Source organism: Dermacentor silvarum, chromosome 1 (assembly GCF_013339745.2).
Source record: "Dermacentor silvarum isolate Dsil-2018 chromosome 1, BIME_Dsil_1.4, whole genome shotgun sequence".
Classification (NCBI taxonomy): Eukaryota; Metazoa; Arthropoda; class Arachnida; order Ixodida; family Ixodidae; genus Dermacentor; species Dermacentor silvarum.
The window spans coordinates 382,077,644-382,099,814 of record NC_051154.1 but is presented as its reverse complement, the minus strand read 5'-3'; the positions used below and the strand labels follow the sequence as shown (position 1 = coordinate 382,099,814).

The 22,171-nt window shown below is 47.3% G+C and overlaps 1 protein-coding gene across 2 annotated transcripts in view; it reads left to right on the top strand.

Annotated features, from left to right (window-relative positions):
* The first annotated feature begins 671 nt into the window (after positions 1-671).
* LOC119437500 (von Hippel-Lindau disease tumor suppressor-like) overlaps positions 672-22,171 on the top strand; it is a 64,898-nt gene continuing 43,398 nt past the window's right edge. The window contains exons 1-2 of one of the 2 annotated variants that reach the window (XM_049660615.1): positions 672-718; positions 4,159-4,329. In XM_049660615.1, coding sequence (XP_049516572.1) covers positions 4,171-4,329 — 159 coding nt within the window. In that variant the 5' untranslated portion in view covers positions 672-718; positions 4,159-4,170. Of the gene's footprint in view, positions 719-739; positions 835-4,158; positions 4,330-22,171 lie in introns of those variants that run through there. The other variant, XM_037704507.2, reaches the window with a different exon arrangement.

The window sequence follows — 22,171 nt, the reverse complement described above, 5'->3', positions numbered from 1 at the left end:
TTATATGCAGTTTCAATATCGATGTTATTAGATGCAGATATCGGCTTCATGAATTTTTTTCATATGAGCTGTACAAAAGCCTCCCGTGGTCATCGTTGGAGCTTTCACATTTCAACACAGGCAAGACTGCGATTACACTCACGCTACGCTACAAACACTGCTCCATAGGTATCAGGAGAGATTTTCGGTTTGATAGCATTCCACATATATCTTCAGACCACAAAGAACTAATGAGTTCTACTGTCGGGTAGTAGAGGCCACCCCTATCTTGGTGGGAAATCAACCCATCCATAGCAGAGTTTCTCTTTGCCTTCTTAACTAAAGCCACACAGTTCTCACACGCAATTTTTTCACTAACTACGCGAGATATTGCGCTGGCTTGACATGCAAAACGGCACGCAGCAATACCGTGTGGCTGGGCTTCAACTGCGGTTATTAGGCCGAGAAATGAAGCGGCAAGACACACGATTAATAGTAGCACGTCGGGTGCCGAGAAAAACGAAGACCTAGAACGTTAATCCTGACTCCGAATGGGCTACCACCGAGACTGCGCATGCAGAGCGGTGCCGGTGGGGTGCACGATAGTGTCATAACACAGCGCCGCTGCGCGGCAGCGGCGCGCGTAAACAGGAGAGGGATGAGCGGGGGCTTCGGCGCTGACGTGCCAGGATTCTATGTGCCAGGCATCCTAGTAAAGGAGGCGTTGCTTCGTGCCACGGTAGGTTGTTTTGATCTTGGCTAGCTGTGTGCATTATCGTGCAGGGCAGTTTGTTATGCTCACTGTCAACTGACAAGTGTGATCGAGGGTTTGACGATGGAGCTGAAATAGCCCGGGTGCGTATGTAGTCTATATGTGCTGTCGTCCCGTGCGGCGAGTGTTGCCAAGACCCGATTCTCTTTGGGTGCAGCGAGTATCGTAACCCGATTGCTCACGCAGGCTTGCAGCGACTTCACGGCGGCGAGGCTAACTTATTCCTCGATGCCACTTTCGATGCTTCGACTAGTCTCGAAGAGCGTAGCTTCTGCACTGTCAGATAGGTCGAAACATTGCGGCGGCCGCATTGTGTTGAATCAAACAGGCCCCCAGGCAGCACCGTCTATTGTTTGTGTTATGCCTCATGTGTCAAGGTGCGTTGCGAGGAGAAGTGCGCTCAATACGAACACGTTCCTCTTCAAACGTCCGTCGTTTCGCTTCATGTGGCGGTGACGATCGGTTTGATGCATCGGGAAACCCAGATAAAGAGGCTGCCCCACCGTGTGCGTAATAGCACATCTAGCTTTGTTGAATAACAGCTGCGATCGTTGCGTCCGTTGCGTTTTCTAGAACATAAGGGCAAGCACTGCGTCTCCTTCAGGAGTCGTGCTGTTCCAGTTGGTCGTTTTATAGTGTTGGGTAACTTCGCGGTATTGTCGCTAAGATTTGTCAGTTTTTAGAGGCCTTAATGACAATTTTGCGTTTTTGCACTCCAAGTAATGCCATCACGTGAAATCCTACAAGGCAAGCGGCGTACGTGGCTAAATTCAGTGCGAGAAACCATTCAAAGCTTCGCCATATATCACCCTCTGCCAGTGGTGTATCCACCCTGGATAAGTACTGTATAAAGATGACCTATGCCTGCAAAATACGACCAGTACTATAGAAAGATTTGGGTTTCTTTACCTAGTTCGAAAAGCTGGTTTTGCATCCATCAAAACAATGCTTGCGACACCACTACAAAAAAGAGAAAGTAATCTGAGCGCCCCGCTGCAGTTTCCAGCTGCTACCAACTCTTCCAGTGGACAATGTAAATCACATTTTTGCTTATTCCTTTGTGGGTATGCAGCATTCCTTTAGGCTGATTATGTCACCAAGCTTTGGCAGAAGCAATTCATACACAATAAGGGTGCAGCAGGGTTATGCATGCACCGGGATAAGTGCGTGTAGATTGTTGTGAGCCTGTTGTCTCCACACTGATTTCATGGCAGACATCGGGGATCCGAAGTACAGCCTGATCATCGACATGACCACAGATATTTTAAAAAAGTTGTTGGGTGAGGTGGTGCACTATTTCAGCACTCAAGAAAAGAGATTTGTGACTACACTCCTGTCATTGATTGAAATGGAGGATGCTACTGCCATGGAAATCGTCGAGGCATTGGAATACCTGATCATGCTGACAGAACTTGACGCAAGGCCTTGTACCGATTTACTGTATCAGGGATGCCTTTTCACATTGACTATTCACTAACCAGCACATAGGTAAAAAATGATGAGGCGTGTACAGGAAGAATAAAAATAAATAGTGAGAAAGGCAAAATTCCGGAGAAGTCATTATCATTATTATTACTTCACTTACGGCTACTGTTGAAAAGCTTGCTAATGCTGTTGTATACCTTCAGGTTGCCCTGATATACTGAACCTTTTCTGCCAGATTATTCACATTGGGCTGATAGCGGAGCGGGAGTGTAAAACGTGGGCACAGATGCTTGGTTGCGGGGGCAGACTGAGATGGGTGTTTGTCATAGACGTGCCAAAAAGGGCTCTGTCGTGATGAAAATCTCTTGTGCACAGACACTTGTCTAGTGCTAACATGGACATGCAATTATGGTTTGGAGATAACTATGACGGTGTTAAGTGTAGCAGTGTAGTCATTGTACACAGAGGTCAGTATCAGTGAACAGGAGGTAACATTAAAGATGTCTCTGCAGAGCTGGTGTGAAGCTGAGATTTAAGTTGTTGCAACCTCTGTTGTGTGAGCCTAGAAGAATTTATTTTTTATCGTGGTACTGGATAACAAATGTTAGAAGAGCATGTTGTTTGAAAAGCACTTGTACAAATTTTATGTGTGTGCAAACAAAAGTGCTATGTTATCACTGTTAAACAGGGTAGAAAGCATGGAGCCTTCTGTTTGTCCTTGTCATTTGTTTCATTGATGTCCCTCAATTTCTGTGCTGCAGTGAGATAACAAATTTTCTCCATCATGTGAGAACACTTGTTAGTGCCAGCACAGGGACGTGACAAGTACACAAATACATTGTATGTCAATCTTGGTCTTTTACTGGAAATGCTAGCTTAGCACTTCCAGTGCTAGTACTGCCACACACTTGATGCTTTGAAAGATGTCTGCTGGTGGATCACCTTGAGCACTGACAATAAGATTGCGAAAGGTTGTGTCTGAAACTGGCAGTCTCAGTGCAGCAGTTCTGTTACACTGATGTTTTGTTCAGAGTTTGATTCCTGTTTCAACGTTCAGCTGTACAGGTGCTGCCACGTCTCGCTGTGATATGTACGGAAAAGCTGAACAAATTTTAACCCCACAGGCGGTAAATGTGGGGAGGAAAAGCTAAGACTTAAAGGTCTGTTTTGTCAGCTGTTGTGCCAGGGGGAAGGTGATGCACGTGGCCCGGAAATATGCGGTTACATTGCAACGACTGTTTTGATGAAAGCACGAGTTGAAAGTAAGATGTTTTTTCTTTCACATGGTTGTGTAGGCCATTTATGTGTCCATGAAATTGTAACGAAGCAGTCAGTAACTGTTTCAGGTTTCATTTGAATATGCTACACACATTTTAATCGTTAATAAAGGACTGTAGTTACGCGAGTTTCAGTTAACAAACTTTCTTTTTTGGCTCTGGTTAAGGTCTGCTAAAAGGAGATGGTGACCCGAGGGGCTCAACTTTTTTGTTGGTTAAAGCCATATGCAGTAAACCGACCATGAAGCGAGAAAAGACATGGTGGAAATTTGGTATTTAATTCAAAGGCAAAAATAATAAGCAAAAAGGAAATGAAAGTGGAGAAAAAGACAACTCGGTACAAGTGGGAGCTAAGCGCACATCTTTCTCACTATGCATGTAGTGCTTTAAATAATGTGGAGTTTTAGTGTAGCTGTAAACTGGGAGCCCTTGTTCACTGCGAGGTCCCTCATAGTTTGCACTCTCAGTAGTTCCGTGCAGCACTGTGGAAGTTACAGGCACCTCAACCAATCACGAGGGCAAGCACATCTAAAGGTATCCATCCACATTTTGATGCCGCACAAGCATCTGCATTTGCAGGTCTCTCAGCCTTTGCCCTGGTGCACGGAACTACCGAGACAAAGTAGCTTGGGAGGTTTATAAAAGCACTGGCAACTAACTGCTCATCAGCTGTTCCTAATGGTCATGGTTGTGTGCCTCCCACAGTGGTCTCTACAGATGGGTGACGATCCAGGGCAGGTGCGCCGCCTGGTCTCGGGCCCGTCGCTGTGTCCATCGTACGTGCGTTTTGTGAACAAGACAAATCGCCACGTGGATGTCATCTGGCTCAACTATGATGGCCTGCGCATCAAGTACAAGAGCCTCGGGCCAGATCAGGTACATGGGAAATACTGAAAAATGGCCTCTCCTCCCAGTGCTGTTAATATCTGGTGTTGTCTGTTGTATGGAGCAGCTGTGTAGTTGATGGGACCAATGATAACACCAATGAAATGGGACACGCACCTGACCTCTTTTAGATGTCGTATTGGTGCTTCAATACATCTGATGTTGCCCACTCATTTAGTTACTATTCATGTGTTCTTGTTGGCACTGAATCTGGGGCTTTTGCAATCCGTATAGCTTGTTTGGGAAGACTAAACCAGAGGCTGATTTTGTACTTTTTACAACACACAAGGACGCGTCTATCGCCGTTGTAGCATGAAGCATCTTTTATACTGCTTCATGCTACAAGTGCTTGACATGCATCTTTTGGGAATTCCATTGTTTCCCTGATTTTTGTGTTGTGTATATGAAAATGTTCTGTTTCCTTTCGAAAACGGTTTCCACTGTAACCCACCTAAAATGTGACTTGGGTAGGTTTAGTACAGTGTAGACCGCTTATAATGTAAGTCGCTGGAGTTGCGAATATCCGCACTATAAGCGGTACCGCACTATAACCAAAGCAACAATTTTCAAGGCCCACACATATGCAAAACATGTGCACCGAGCCGCCGCGCATATGCGACAGTCGTGGCAATGCAGTTAGAACGTTTGCATTCAACTTACAGTCGAATCTCGTTTATTCGAACCAAATCACGCGGCGGCGCCTCCGACCGGCATTGCTCTGGCACCACCATAGAGTAAAAGCTTAGGAGAGACCCCTCAATGTCGCGCGCGAACGAAAAAAAAAAAAAAGAAAAAAAAACCGTGCCGGAAATTTCACCCTCTCTCAAATGGCAAGGTCGCCGATTCTGCGTTGCGCCGGAACATGCGTGTACGTGCCGACGTCTCAGCCACGCTACCGTAGCCACGTGTAGAAAATGGCAGTGAACCCTTCTTTCTCCTTTATGCTTCCTTGCACGCTGTGGCTACGGCGCAGAGGGAAGCAGCGGTGCTGTCCCAGGCCGGCCAACAAAACTGCCCACGCCGGCAAACGCCCGCTTCCCGATAACGGCAGAAAACGAAACTTCGGCGAGCTGGCGCCGAGGCGGCTGAAGCGGCGGCGCGTGCACGGCGGCGGGCGCGCACGGTGACAGTCAAAAGTGAGGGAGCTATGTCACATGTAAGAGGCCGCCGGTGGCGCGAAAAAGAAGAAGAGCACGCGATGCCTGGTGTTCGGAACGGCGCGAGCGCGCGAGGCGCACGAACCGAGGCATAATCGAGAGATGAACGGCGCTGTCCGTGGAGTTTCAACGTGGCACCGGGTCAGGAAGGTCGCATCTCCAGCTACGTTCTGGCGACGGGAGACTTGGGGGTCTGGTTGAGTCCGCGACGCTGGCCGTCCCATGTGTGGCCGTCGACCTCAGCAAGTTCGGGCGAGGCTCCTGGACGGGCTGCAGCTTCTCACGGCTGGACCAGGCACCCCAGAGAGGATCCCCCTTCTGCGGCAGACCGGCGCGTTTGATTCTCCTCAGGACGCCACGTCGGAACTCCTGAAGAAGTTGCGACGAAGAAGTTGCGACGCATCCCGACGCTAGGCCTAGGCAGGTGGGCCTAAGTAACTCCGAGCGCCATCGCTGACGAGCGCATCACCGACGAGATACCGACGAGCTCACCATCGACAAAGGAGGCAACGCGAGTCGTCGGCATCTACTGCAATAACGACGCCCCGAATGAATGCGACTCAGACCCGACGAGAGGAGCTTCAAGTCGGCGGTCCGTAAGAGCCCACGTTTTGTTTACGACGCAGTTAGGCCGGGGCCAAGGTGGCCAGACTTTGGCGAGCAAAAGCTAAGACTAACCGAGAGACTTTAAGGCGGAGCGAGGCTCCGAAACTGAGATAGTTCTGTTTAAGTAGTTTGTAGTTAATCTGAGTTTGTTGTTTGAGTTCCAGTGAAGACTTTTGTTGAATCAATTTTAGTTTCGCGTGCCTTTAGTTTTGACTTTCGGCTTTAGTGTTGTGTGTCGCGTGTGTTCACCGTCCCTGTACATATTAAATCCTCGTTTGCTGTGCCGCCAGTCGTGTCTCTCCTCCATCGAGAGTAGCGCATGCACGCAACTCTCCACACTCCCAAGTAAAGGTGACAAGCTACGAGGGAGGGCGAGGGGAGCCACCGAAGCGGCGGAGTTGCCAAGGCGAAATCCGCTTCCCTGCCGCCCTCCTCCCTCACATTCCACGGTCTCCGCGTGCGCCCTTCGCCGTGATGTGCCGGCGCCGCCCGCTCCCTGAAGTTTCGTTTACTGCCGTTATCGTGAAGCGAGCGTTGGCAGTTTTGTGGCGCTCGCTCGCTATGGGCGCCGTGATATTTCACGACTCGCACTCAAGATTCTGGTTTCAGCCTCACTGGCTGTTCGTTCGCACCATATGCCCTTCTCCTCCACTTCGTCTCTCTTCCTCGAGCACTTCTTGGGGCGCCCGTTTGAGGGGAGCGTTCGCCGTCTCCGCTGACTTCCGTACTCCCAGGCAGCCGCACTGTAACCGGTATTTCGTTTCCCGCAACTGCACTATAAGTGATACGTGTATACATGGAGTGCTATGGGAAAATTAACGGGAGTCTGAAAAGACCGCACTATATCCGGTCCTGCACTATAAGCGGTTACATTATAAGTGGTCTATACTGTAATTGCATGGCTGCCCGGTTAAAGAAAAAGGGTACTGCTTGCCGAGTCGCATTATGCTACGGCAGGGTGCTCCCCAGAAAATTTTGAGAGGTGGACATTTGAGAAAGGAGGGGGGGGGTAGGTAGGCATACTGAATAATGATAACACAACAGACTTTCGAGTGCAATTGCACAACGCAGCAATGCAAGTGAATTTATTTCTGGACATACTACACTTTCAGCTTCTGATTCTTCAGTTGGCCCACTTTTCCACTATCGTATCACAGGGGTAGCTGTCGACATCAGGCCCTTCACAGGCAATACGAATGAGGCAGTCCAATGACTTCTCTTTGAGGCGATTTTTCAGTTGTGTCTTCATAATTTTCAGAGCTGAGAAGTCTCTCACAGTCTGCCGTGTGCAAGGTATGACCGAGCTATGTGCACCATAATAGGAAACGGCTCTTTCAGCATATGCTACAAAAAGCAAAAAGTTCGCTGCTGTCAGCTTTTGCAAGCGCTCACATTCAAGTGGGCGAAAGCAATCCACTCTGCAAGCATGTCCTGGGTATATGGCTTGCCAAGAGTAGGGCACAGCCTTTCCAGTGCATTGGCAATTTCAACTCCATTGGCACCCACCATATCTTTGTAGCTGCTGCGGGCAATATAGGGTGGTCTTGAAACCTGTCCTTGACATTTTCTACCAGCTTGTTGATGAATGCCCTTTTGGTGCTATGGAGCCATTCCTCAGATTCTTCTTTGACTGTCACCTGTATGTCATGGCTGACACAAAAATCAGTAAGCTTTGTCTGAAGGTTGCCATGTGTTTCCAGGGTCTATTATTTGGTGAGTCTCTGCTCAAGGTCCACATGCAGTGATGATTTTTGAAGTGTTCTCGAAAGCCTATCAATTAATGGGAGAAGCTCACACATCATCAGTAGGGTCCCAACAAACTTCATATTCATCACAAACTTGAGCAGTCCTGCTGCCTTGATGGCGCTGCGTTCTTCTGCCTCCCTAGACAGGCTGACCGTGATGGTCAAGAGATTATTGCGGACGGCTGCGCATGGCCCACCAATGCCCAGCCACTGTGTGGTAGATGGCTCAGCGATCTTTCTTCCACCTTCCCCTAACTCCTGAATGTTTTGCACAGCACTCGGTCCAGCTGTTCGAACTGAGCTGGATTCATAAAAGTTGTACAGCTGCTGCAACAGTTCTTTAGTTTGCTGCACAGTGAGTCCCTAGAGCCTGAAAGCTCTGGGGAGCTGTCAGAGCTTCTTGCTTCTCAATGAACAACTTCATAGCTAGACCCTTTTTTCCAATCAGAACAGGTGCGCCGTCAGTTCCAGTTCCGCGAAGGGCATCAAAGAGCAGGCCCTTCTTGCTCTTAAAACCTTCTACAGCACATGCAATGTTGGTGGTATTGAGAGCTAATGCTCTTTCATCACTAAGATGTGGTTCGAGGCTGCCCAGTACATCAATCGTGGACAGGAATTTTGCTCTTTATTCCCCATTGAAAATGTATCTGCAGTGGATGGACCAGCTGCTCCACAGTTGCGCAGTCGGTTGTTTCATCGAACATAGGAGCATAATGCTCACTCTGCCGAAGTTTGCATAGAACTTTCTCCTCCGACAGTTAGGTGGCTATCTCCTGAATAGATCTCTGGCTGCAGTATGTGGCATTCTTTGCTGATGTTATTTGTGTTTTCACATCAAGAAGCGGCTCAAAGTTCATTGTGTGTGGTCTCCTTTGTTTGTACAAGTAATACATTGATGCCAATGTGAGCCTCATGGCGTTACAAGAGATCGGGCACTGCACTTTCTCAAGTGTTGACACGGCTACCTTGCTGTTTGCCTCAAGGGTGACAGTGTCGTGGTGTGACTGGCATGCTTCATGTTTACGAACACTTTCGAGCCGTATCATCCTGCATGGCTCTTCGTTCCATACAGGCTTCTCGAAAGGCCTCTTGTTGTATTTTATGCACAGCTTGCAAGACATCCCACCTTTGATGTTGTAGAAAACCCAAGGATGGTTACGAATCCACGATGCGTTGAAGACTGATGCGTGCTTGCTGTCTTCGCCAGTATTTGGCGCACTGCACATTGCCTCAAGGCTTGAGGTTGAACTACCACTATCGTGTGCACTCGATGTCAGTCTCTTCGACATGGGCGATGTCGGGGGCTCAACTGCATCCACATCGGATGCCTCCGGCTGCATATGTTGTTCTTCAGCATCATTGGTCACTTTTGCAGAAAAAAAACGACAGCACAGACGGCTGCACAGCCTTTCTTTTCACAGCCATCTTCAGTGCATAGTACGACTCCAAATCCCACCCGCCACGGTGGCTCAGTCAGCTAAGGCGTTGTGCTGAGTACGAGATTGCAGGATCGAATCCCAGCCGTGGCCGCCGCATTTCGATGGAGGTGAAATGCAAAAACGCCCGTGTGCTTGCGTTGTAGTGCACGTTAAACAACCCCAGGTGGTCAGAACTAATCGGAGCCCTCCACTACGGCCTGCCTCATAATCAGAACTGGTTTTGACACGTAAAACCCCAGAAAGAAGACTCCAAATGCCACCAGGTTTTTGTTTGCACATTGACGCCTCGCTAGCACTAGAGTGCACGAGGCTTACCTCGACTTCGTAGCCTCGCCTGCATGTTCAGTGGCGCCACACCATGCTGAAAAACGGAAGGTTTCAAAAGCGTAAACTAACTGGACATGCAGGCGCTGTACTAGTGCGAATACAGCACAAAGAGAAAAATGCAGCTTCTTAAATTAATAAATAATGAAATTAAGTAAAAGAAGGAAGCCGTGACCACATTGCGAATAAATAGCCCACAATGACGACGATGACAATTGGAGATATCGCACAGTAAGTGTAGTAAGCGCGACCAACATGATCGGTATCAGTGCGCCGAAGGTCATATCCGCGATTACAGGGGTGCCAACCGCGATTGTCCGCGATTACTGCCAGCTTCCTGGCCTGTGTTTCTGGCTCGTGAGCACGTGTGGCTGCTTCTCGTTGGCGTCCATGCTTGCCTGTAACAGCGCACTTGTGGAAGCCAGCCCCTTGCGCTTGTAGCTTCCACTGCATAGGCGCACAAATTTGTCCGCGAGTACAGCTTGTGGCAACGAGCTACCACGTAGACTGGTAAAGTCTTGGCCTTTGTGGCTGCATACCAGTGTATGATTCCTGCCTTGTTCTTGCAAAGCACAAAGATAAAGATGTGCGAGAGATTATTGAGGCTCAGGCTATCAGTCGGAATAGTGAAACGTGTGACAGTGCCACTTTGGTCGACTTTCGGCTTTGGTCGACAATCCGGCAACAATGATGCCTTCAGGTAGCATATGTGGGTTTATTGACCAGTTGCCATCACCCAAAAAGATCACGTGCTCGTGACGCCTGCGGCAGAAAGGATGTTCCACATCCGCCCTATGGTTTGTGAGTGGTGGCGCTGGCTAACACTCCCAGGTCTAGTTCTACTTGTAAAACATAAATACCCCAGAAAGTGGATGGGAAAACGGTTCTGCGGTAGCTCAATGGTGAGAGCATCGCACGCGTAATGCGAAGACGTGGGTTCATTCCCCACCTGCGGACAGTTGTTTTTCATCCATTTTCATTTCCATTAATTTATCATTTCTTTAATGCAATTAATAAGTACAAGTAATTTCCCCTATGTTGTCCTTGGTGTTATTGTTTGTTGGCTTCTTATGATATGTTTATTAAAAAAATTGGGCCCCTCGGTTCCCTTTCTTCTCGTTTGGTCGACTTGTTAGATGAGGAGATGGCCTTCTTGGATGGCTGAATCTGGACGATATGGCGCCACTGTGAAGGGGTAAATAGGCAGCTGTTTCATGGAAATGAAGTTGTTGAAGTTAGTGCATTGTGGTCATCGTCTCCCTCCTGTCCTTGTCTACTGGCACTAAATGTGCTTTCAGTTTCTAGTGTGTTTGAACAATGCATCACATGACGCCACTACCTGCCCCCACTGTTTCAGTATGCATAGACAGTAATTCTAGTACATATGAAAGAATGAGGACATCTATGGTTTCACTATAGTTATATGTGAAACCCTTGTTACAATTAAATAACTTCATTATTGCTTTGATCGAAGGGGTCCCAGCCAAAATACATGCAACCTGCCGTGGTGGCGTAGTGGCTATGGCGTTGTGCTACTAAGCTCGAGGGCACACGATCAAATCCCGGTCATGGCAGCTGCGTTTCGATGGGGGTGAAATGCAGAAACGCCCGTGTACCGTGCCTTGGGTGCACATTAAAGAACCCCAAAGGGTCAACATAACCCGGAGTCTCTCACTACGGCATGCCTCATAATCAAGTAGTGGTTTTGGCATGTAAAACCTCAGAATAAAAAAAAAAACCCCAAAAACATGCATTTTAGAGTTGCATGCTCAAAACCTATGGCCACACAGCATACAATGCTGCCACCAGAAATGCGCTGGGCACCAAGAAAGGGAGAGAGAGAAAAAAAATCTGGTCATGATGTAAATGTCCCTCTGATGTCAGTGGGAGAGGGTCTCTGCTGTAGGGAGGACGGCCGAACTCCTGTGCCTCACAGCATTCTGTTTGCTGCTATCTCTGCTATCACTAAGCCCTTTTTAAAAACTTTTGCTGTAGAGTTCTTTCTCCGGACAGCACTTCATAGCTTGTAATGGATATCCATAATTTCTAATGGTACCCTGGTGACGGTCACTTGGATGAATAGACAAAGGCATAGGGCCTCAATTTCTCAAGAGGGTGACAAATAATTACGTTGCCATTTAAATGTGACCGATTGAAATCACATAGAAAGTGCAGTTTGGGTTTGGAGCAGGTCTCCTGGCTGTACCATGGAAATCGGGAAGAGGTTGGCCATGTGGTATCAGAAACTGCCGAGGTCAGGGTCATTCAGCCAGGGGCAGTGGTTGCAGGGACCCACAATGACTATGTCACCAAAACCTCGGGGTTAATTTAAATGTAATGGGATACTAGGGCAGAGAAGGCAAGAAAGGCACTGTATTGTGAGGTGGGGGGGGGGGAGGGGGCAGGGCAGGCATGTGTCGTGTTATATGGAAAAACCCAGATCAAAGAAGAGGAATGCCTGGTGTGGTAGCACATGTCCATCTTTTGGTAACATTGTCATGGTGTGGCTGGCAACCACTGCAGAATAAGCCGACTTATGCACGCGCTCGTGATTTCTGGTGCCATGTGGTCGTAAATTAAATTTCTGTGATGTTATGAAGGCCTGCTTCAAGCTCAATGCCATGCCAAGTTGTGTGTGTGTTTTTAATTTGTTGCGATAAATATGATTAATGATTTGCTGCACACTCCATGAATTCAATCGGCGCACCGTTATTGCAGATTCTGCAAATAACTAGTACATAGCCAATCTGATTCAGATTCGACATGACCGCCGAAAAGTCAGGATCATCGGGAACCTGCAATAACAAATTTAGCAGAAAATAAGTGTCTATTCCACAAGTGGCCAGAAAAGCTGCACACACATGCACTTGCATGAGACCTGCTAAGTCTGTATATCAAGCACTGTCATGCTGTCACTACAGATAGATGACAGTACGGCCAGCGCATGCACCTATTCTCCAGCTCCTGGCAACTTGAACAGACATTGACCACACTCTGGGAGCTGAATGACCCTTAATGCGTCCGCATTAGGAGGTACACACTACAAACAAGTGAATGGAGCTGCTCAGCTTGTCATGGTTTGGGCATTGTTGGCAACTATTGGATCGAGTAGGCTTTGCTACACTTGGTTTAGAGGAGGCACTGGTAATTTATCAAAACAAAAACATTGTTCTTTCTCATGCACTTTTGGTTTGTCTCAGTGGCTGAATAGGTGGTGTCTAAAAAATGGCCTCAATGACATGTTTTCGGCAATCGCCTAAGTTGGCAAAAGCATAGCCTTCAAGATTGATTTCTTTTACTCGGTTTCTCCTCTTCAGCAACAATGGGGACAAATCGTAACAAATGATTGAGGACCTTAATCAACAAAATGTAAGGCAAGGGTTGAAAATTTATATGCAGAAGACAAGGGTAATTTTCGTTAGCCTGGCAAGAAACTAAGAATTCATAATTGGCAGTCAGCCTCTGGAATCGGTGCAGGAATATGTTTATCTAGGTCAATTACTCACAGGGGACGCTAATCAAGAGAAGGAAATTTGCAGAAGAATAAAGATGGGTTGGAGCGCATGTGGTAGGCATCACTAAATCATGTTCGGGAACTCACCGCTACTGTTGAAAAGAAAAGTGTATAATCATTGCATTCTACCGGAGCTAACATATGGGGCAGAAACTTGGAGGTTAACAAAGAAGGACGAGAACATGTTAAGGACTGCACAAAGAGCAATGGAACGAAAAATGTTAACAGACAGAAAGAGCAGTGTGGATCGTAGAGCAAACAGGGGTAGCAGATATTTTAGTTAATATTAGGAGATAAAAATCTACCTGGGCAGGCCATGTAATACGTAAAGCAGATAATAGGTGGTCCATTAGATTTATAAAATGGGTGCCAAGGGAAGGGATGTTGGTGGTGGTAAAAACTTTAATTCGTCTACAGAAAAGGATTTATAAGATGACATGTGGGATTCTTGATGGCTTCGTCAGGTGGCCGTCGGACCGTGTCTTAACGGCGACTTATAAAGCCCAGGTCACGGCCGGCCCGCAGTTGAACCGCAGGTTCCGAGCTGGTCACCGCAGCCTCCCACTGCTCTTGGTTGGATAGCTGCCATTCGGCTGTAGGTTTGAGCTCAGGGCATTCGTGCAAGATGTGTGCTAAATCGGCTTTGTCGGCCTCGCATAGTGTACATTCGGGGGAGTATATCCCCGGGTAGACTATGGATAGTTTGTACAGGTTGGGGAAGGTGTGTGTTTAGAATTGCTTCCACGTCGCCTGCTGGTTTTTGGTTAAGGATTTGTCAGGGGGTGGATATTCCAGTCTTTCGTTTTTATAGTATTGTGTAATTTCGTGGTAGGTTATCATGCGCTCTTTTGCTCCTTGCAGGATCGGTAGGCTGACTGTCCGGTTGACGAGTCCTCGGGCGAAATCGTGAGCCGCTTCGTTCCCGGGATAAGCCGAGTGCGCAGGGATCCAGATAATTTTGATCTGGCGGGGCGGGAAGTGTGTTTTGTCTAGGATTTGTAGTGCCAGTTCGCGGATTCTGCCTTTGGCAAAATTACACATGGCCATCTTGGTGTTGCAGAAAATGATTTTGGCTGTAGAATTGTTGACTGCTATTGCTATCACGGCTTCTTCCGCCTCTTCCGCGTGCCTTCCGAAGATGGTGACCGCAGGGATTGGTTTGAGGTCGTTTCCTACCACCTCTGCGGAGAAAGCGTCGCGTTTTTCGTGGCTACGTCTACGTAGACAGCCTCCTCGTGGCTTGCAGAGTGTTTCTGGAGTGCTTTGGCCCTGGCCTGTCTCCGTTTGCTGTGATACTCCGGGTGCATGTTCTTTGGGATTGAGTTGACCCTGATATGACGGAAGATGTCTGGTTATGGGCTCGATGTTTGTTTGAGTGCTCTCATACAGGATGTTTAGCTTCCTTTGGATGTGTCTTCCCGCAGGTGTCTTTGTTAATCTTTCATATTGGGCTGTGCTGTGTGCTTTAACTAATTCGTCGAGTGTGGTGTGGACACCCATTTTCAGGAATTTCTCGGTGGATGTGTATCTCGGCAGGTGGAGTGCCACCTTGTAGGTTTGTCTTATGAGGCAGTTTACCTTTGCCTTCTCCACTTTATACAGGTTAAGATATGGGAGGGAGTACACGAAACGACTGAGCACAAAAGCCTGGAATAGACACCTAAGATCTGCTTCCTTCATCCTAAAGTGTTTGTTGGCGATGCGTCGGACCAAACGGTTGGTTTGGTTCACGCATGCCGTAAGTTTGTTGATAGTCGCTGTGTTTTTGCCGTTGCTTTGTAGGTGCATACCTAGTATCCGGATTGTTTGGACCTCGGGAACTAGGGTGTCGTCCACGTATGTTTCTATCGGGACTGAGGTTTTTGTGTGGCTCGTAGATTGTATCTCATGACGAGAATTTATGATTTTTGCGGGGACACCATAATCCTTTCTTTCTGGCATGTTTGGAGACTACATCTGCTCCAGTTTGCAGTAGGTGCTCGATCTCTCCGTCGTTTCCCTTGATTACCCAGAGTATAATGTCGTCTGCCCATAGAGAGTGCAATAAGTTTGGTATTCCTCAGGGGTGCAACAGCTGAGCCAATTGCGCCATTTTGATACAATTTTGTATTTTTGCGCCGAGCTGCGCCACAAGCGTCATATATGCAGTAATTGCGCCACGCTGCGCCAAAACGCCCGACCAGTCGAGAAATTTCTTGGTTATGCTAGTTTTATCGGAAAACAAAGGCCGCGTTGCCAACCTGCAGCTTGGACATTGCCATTCAATCCAAACCGATCCTGTAGCGCAGACGACATCCAAACACATGCCCAGACGCATGGAGGAAGAAAATCTGCCCAGACGAGACGTCGGCGTGTTTGGTGGTGTGGGCGCCGAAGAATATTTTCGCTGCTGGTTGCAGTGAAAATATTCAGCATTATATGCAGTAAAATTTTGCGGAGACATGGAGTGTGCGTTGCTTGAAGTAACGAAAGCAGTTCGTCATTGCCACAATGAATCGGCAAGATCCTCGCCGTATCCGTGCACGCGGTCACAAGTGGAGTGGGTATGAATACTCCACGGGAAACTCGCTTGTATGGTACAGCAAGCGACCCGGCACCGACAGCGTGAGCTTTGTAGGCTATGCAATGCACAAAACTAGCAAGGGTTCGGTTACATGCGACAACAGGCACCGCTTTGCAATGAAATGGAGCTATTTTCGTTGCACACACACTCACAGAGAGAGAGAGAGAGATATAGTTGACTCTCGTTACAACGGACCCTGATTATCCGACAAAAAATGTCCGTTTTATTCGAAGTCCGTAATATCAGAAATCGTAAGTTTTCGAAACTGGAGGCCACCGCTGAAACGCCAAAAGATTGTGAAACAGTCGCTGCATGTTTCGACTACCGCCGGAACGTCGCGACGCATCGTCAGAAGAAAAAAAAAACGAAACGGAACCTCTCGCGTTGATGTGCACTTTCTATATGTTTGGCGGAAAAAGTTGCGTGCAGTGCACTGCTGGGGCGCGATCGAGGTCGCTGTTCGGAGCGCGCATTGAATTTCGCCGCGCGCGGCCTAGGTCAACCGTGCACGACGAAACTGAATGTGCACTCCGAACAACGATCTCTGATCACGCCCCTGCCCTCACCTACGCTCCTAATGTGAATTGCCATATTTACCGTACTATCTCGTGTATAAGACGCATTTTTTTCTGAATTTTTCGTCGGTGCATCTCATAGAACGGTGTGACTTATGTACGTTTTTTTTTTTCGGAAAAACTGCCGTCGAAATCGGATTTGATGTTATGGCCACGCTAAGTGCGCTGGTTGACTTAATTGCCGTGGGTTCCGTGCGCACTATCTATGTGCCGGGTTCTTCTCATGATCGAGTTCCTGAGTGCCGTGCTAGAAGGAAGAACTGCCGTTTTGAGGGGGGGTGCGTCTTATACAAAAGTGCGACTTATAGACCAGAAAATATGGTACTCGCGTAATGAACGCACTTTTTTTTCCTCACTAATCCAATGGAAAGTTGGAGGTGCTTATTATGCGGGGTAAATTTTATGGCGTTTTATGAGTAAGAGTTTTTTTGTGAAACTGCTCCAAATTTGGGATTTAGTGACCCAAAACGGAGGTTTTTTTCCTCTTAACGTGCTCCAAATTGGGATTTTCCTGCTCTAAAAGCAAGATTTTCCTGCTCCAAAATTTGCTCCAAATCCTATTTTGGCTGTTGCACCGCTGATTCCTTCTAGGAGATGTGCCATGGGTATGAGTGTGACGTTGAAAAGGAGGGGTGAGAGTACCGATTCTTGTGGCGTTTCGGATTTGAGAAACGCGAAGCGTATGTCTGCCGTCCTAGCAGTTAGAAAGGCTTTGACGTAGGTGTGGGTTTGCTCGCCTACTGCTAGATTTGAAAGGGCTTCTGTGATAGTCTCATGCTTGACTGTCGAATGCTTTGGCTTAATCCAGAGTTAGGATTGCTTTGGTTAGTTTGCTGTGCATGGGGTTGATGACCTCCTCCGATAGTCTGAGCATGAGGTCTTGTGTGGAGAGGCGTTGTATAAAGCCCAACATTGTGCTGGGGAAGAGTTCGTTTTTGTCCATGTGCTCTTGCAGGCGATCTAGAATCATGTGTTCTAGCAATTTGCCCAGGCATGACGTGAGGGAGATGGGTCTCAAATTTTGTATCGGTAGACTCTTCCCTGGTTTCGGCATAAAGGTTATCTTTGCGTTTTTCCACGCTACCGGCAGCTTGCCTTTTTCCCAGCATTGGTTAAAGAGTTTTGTGATAGTGTTGATTGAGTCATCATCCAGGTTTCTCAAAGTTCTGTTTGTGATTCCGTCTGCTCCTGGGGCAGAGGATGTGCGGAGTTTGTGTAGCGTCACCCTCACCTTGCGGGAGGAATCTAAATATCTGCTCCTGGAGTTCTTCGAGGAGTTCGTTGTCTTGAAGGAGGCGCTCGTGTATAATGTAGCCGATGTTCTTGTGTGCCGTCTTACAATTTTCAGGGTCTAGGAGGTACTTCAGTAGGTGCCACATGTCCTTTAGGCCCAGTTTTCCATTCATCTGGTTGCATGTTTGATCCGATTGCTGTTTGACCAGCTCTTGTGCGTGGTGTTCTGTTTCTTTAACTAGGCGCGTAATTTTGAGCTTCAGTCTTCTGTTGTGTTTTTGTTTGAGCCATCTCTTTTGGAGGCTTTCATCTGCTTGCCACATGTGTAGTAGTCTGTTGTCTATTGTGTGTATTTCCGCTGTGATTGGTACGCTTTCGGTTGTGGTTTTGACATCCTTGCCTAGCTTGTTCAACCCATTTCTCGAGATCATCTATGGTGGTGGGTTCGTTTTGGGCTCTGATGAGTTTAAATTTGTCCCAGTCGGTGATCGTGATCTCTTTCCTCCCTTTCTTTTTTTTGCGATGTGGCCGGGATAGGGAAGCGCAGTCAAGGATGGCAGAAAATTGGGTGGGGGGTTGAAATTAAGAAATTTGCAGGCACAACATGAAATAAATTGGCTAGCGCAAGACAGGGGTAATTGGAGATACTGGGAGAGGCCTTCGTCCTGCTGTGGACACCACATACAGTCGAATCTCGATAATTCGAACTCGAAGGGGCCCGAAATATGTTCGAAATAAATGAAATTCGAATTAAAGGAAGGACGTATTTTTGAAGTATTCGAGCACCATAGCAAGATGAACAAATGGTGCGAGTCATGAAATATCGTGGTGCACAAGCGCGTAGCGAGTTGCGCCCATGCCGGCCAACGCTCGGTTCCCGATAACGGCAGAAAACGAAACTTCAGGGAGCGGCCGGCGCCGGCATGGCGATGGGCGCGTGCTGTGGAGACCGTCGAAGGTGAGAGAGGAGGGCGGCAGGAAAGCGGATTTGGCCTCGGCAACTCCGCCGCTTCGGTGGCAGTGGCTTCGGTGGATCCCCTCGCCCTCTCTCAACTCCCTCGCAGCTCCCTTTCCTCTTCTCCCTATACTTTAACTCCCATGACACTTCCCCCTGTGCAGCACTGTTGAGGTGACCTCCGAGCGAGCGACAGTTACAGTGCTGCACTTATATCTACTTTTCTCACTTAAAAGCCACTTACTGCGCGCCCGCCGCCGGTACAGCCGGCTCGGCGCAGATTAGCCCGCTCCCTGAAGTTTCGTTTTCTGCCGTTATCGGGAAGCGAGCGTTGGCCGGTGTGGGGTGCTGACGCCGCCGGTCCAGCCTGCCCGGCGCCAGCTTAGACCGCTCCCTGAAGTTTTGTTTTCTGCTGTTAGCGGGAAACGAGCGTTTGCCGGCGTGGGCAGTTCGTTGGCCTGAGTGGGCCTCCGCCGCTGCATGAATGGGTCTCTCCTAAGCTTTTGCTGTATGGTGGTGTTGGAGCAATGCCGGTCGGAGGCGCCGCCGCGTTATTTTGCACGCTGCTGAGAGCATTGTCGGTCCTTGGTATGTTCGAATTAACTGTCGCAAATGCTTTCACGTTCAAATTGACCAGCGTTTTCGCCCATTGAAATACACATAACTTTGACTGGACCACAGTGTCAGTTCGAATAAACCGGCAGTTCAAATTAAGCGTGTTCTAATTAACGAGATTCGACTGTATTTGGTGCAGTCTGAGTTAATGAAGTGCACGCTATAAAGGAGTCTGAAATTCTGGTTGTCCTTATACATTACATCCATGCGGCAAGTGGCGGTGCCGCGCTTTCTGAATAATTGGACGGTGACTGTAAAGCAAAAAAAAAAAAAATGTGAGATATGAAATTGTGTCTTGGCTGCTTGAAAGTATTTGGCTGTGCTCATGGCACACTTTCTGTGGTGGTATGATGAACTGTAAGGAGTGCCTAAGTAGGTTGAGATATACTGAAGCAATAAGCACATTTTCCATTGCCAAGTTATGATAATAGACAGTTTCAGCAGAGTGTTAGTTACGCTCCGCTCCGCTGTTTCACGCACACCGCTGGCTGCATGAACTGCGTTGATTTGGCTTGTCTGACACGCGTGTCTTCCAGAGACGCTGGCCACGCGCACTTAGCGTGGCGGTAAAACGACAAAGCAGCCAGTAGACGCACCCTAACGCTCCGTTCAAATGGCTTCGTAGCGGAGCGAGGGCAGCGTTCTTCATTTCCCTGCTGATATGAGCGTTTTGCGCATGCGCATTAGCGTTCCACTGAGCGCCTGTGCTCAAATCGTTAGGACACGACGGTCTGAGCGGAGCGGACCGTGAACGCACTATGAAAACTGTCCAATGTTGACAAAGTGTTACTGTAATGCACATTTTGGTCATTCACACTCGGTTGATAAGAAAAACAAAGGCCGCACTGCCTATGGTATACCAGACTATACGTCAAATTTTATTGAATATATAGTGTGCTTCACATGGCTTGTCCAAACCTTTCAAAAAAGTGGCAATGTGTGTTGTTCACTGTCATCTTGAGCTACTAGATTATTTTTTGTAGTCATGTGGTTTGTGTAAATTTTTATTTTTTGTCATGAGAGACCTATGAAAAAAGTTGAGGAAACAGCCAACGCAGTTTTCTTTCATGAATTTATTCTTTTCGCAGCTTCCTTTCTGACAACTGAAAAAAAGCCCTCAACATATAATAAAAATGTAACTACATGTTTGCATGCTTGGGCTGTGGCACTCTCAAGTGCGTTTTCAACAAATCGCCTCGGGTTTGCTGCAGAACGAGCAGGGAAGGGTTTCAGTCGGCTTTGGGTGCCAGCCTGTCGCTTATCAGTTGCGAGCGTCGCAGCTTCTCATATTCACGACGAAGTTGCTTACATGGCTCTGACTTATACTATATGCTGGAGTCGGCCACTTTTTTTTGCGACTGAAGTACATGCCACAAAGAAGTAACTGCACACTACCAGATACTAAAGTAACAGGTGCGCATGGATGATCATAGCTGTTTTTGAAGAATACATGAGACATCTAGACTGCACGTTCACTGTGGAACAGTGCAAAACAGCGTTTATGACATAGAAGTGTTCCAACGACCAAAATAGTGGGTGCTGAAACACAATCACCCAAAAGTTCTTGCTAATGAATGCTGGTTTTGTCTGTCTTGCAACCCATGATCCTAGGCATCATTGGAAAAACCTGAAGGCTGTACATTTTGAGTCTCTCAGGAAAAAAAAAACAAGGAAGCTTATAACTAGGCTCTTTCACAAAAAATACAATATTTGAAGAATTTAACCCATTCAGTTTTGGTGATTTGGAAGGTGACGCACCCCCATGTCGGGGTTTTTTCTTCAGGTATTATAAAACACAACAGCTTATTTTCGTTTGCAGTAGGGCAAGGATGACACAGATAATTGCAAATGTGCTCTTAGTATGGTCCTGGCATTCCTATCTTCATTTTGTATAGCGTACCTAGTCTTGTTCTGACGTGCACACTTTCATGATAGTGCTGCTGTGTCGGGGTAAAAAAAAAATATTTTTTTAATAAGAGCAGTCTATGCGTATGATAGATGACAGAAACCCGTTAGACTGTTCAAATATTCACTCTGTAGTGCATGGTCACCAAAGAAGCGTTGCGTTAGTGGTGCACAAAGTCCGAGAGCCACTCCTTCCATCTCTGGTTGCTCCGCAGCATGCTAACAAAAACCCAGACTGAGCAATCCCAGAGAGATGAGAAAATATGCTTCTAGAAATATACAACACATGGTAGAACTACCTTGGAGCTTGCGAACTTCGTGTTACTGTGCTCATCCGACTGGAAAGAGTGGAGCAGGTACGGGTACGTCAGTGAAATTTTGGGACAGAAATGGCAGAAACGTACCAGTATGTCACTGACACCGAAAGAATTGGAATTCTCCATTGAACTCTCCATTGAATTTGCATCGAGAACAGTAAAATTGATTTTAATAATTCGAAACATAAACAGTGAATGCAGGCACAAGCAAAAATGTTCAAATGCATGGCTGGCTATCAATATTTAGTATTTCTGTTTTGCCACTTCTAATAATAAAGGAAACAGAAGTATGCTTTTTGTTTGCAACATTGATGGCAGTACATTTTATTTGATCCAGCATTCTTAGCATAGAAAACAGGGTTTAGAATTGTATGACTAGAAACAGAAAAAGGTGTAGATTTTATTTTTGGCCGATGGCGGATGTCATCCTTGGCTGTAACACAAGAAACATTTTTGATAATGTGCTCCAAAGGTGGCTCCAAAAGGTGTTTTCTGCTACTTTAAAAACCAACTAATCTAACAAGCGACATTATTCATCACAAGCACTCGTTATGTGTGCACATGGAGGAAGTGAAAGGTGGGTGCGAGAGTAGGGTTGCTACGTGCTTGAAATGTGGTGGCTCTGGTCATGGCTGAAATTGTGCTTTCAAAACTAAGAGGGGAGAACACACAACTTGCATAATAACGCTATATGGAAAACTGTTCTGCTGATACAGCAAAGCCTTTCATGATGTGGCTTTCGTGTGTTTCGGTCAAGTGAGTGCATGATGGCTGAAATTTTTGGTAAATGGGGGCAAGTCGTTGCACATGCTACTGAGCTTGTTTTACTTCATTGCACTGCTGCCGTTTGGCTGTTTTTGACTGGTGTAGCTTAACGAGCATTGC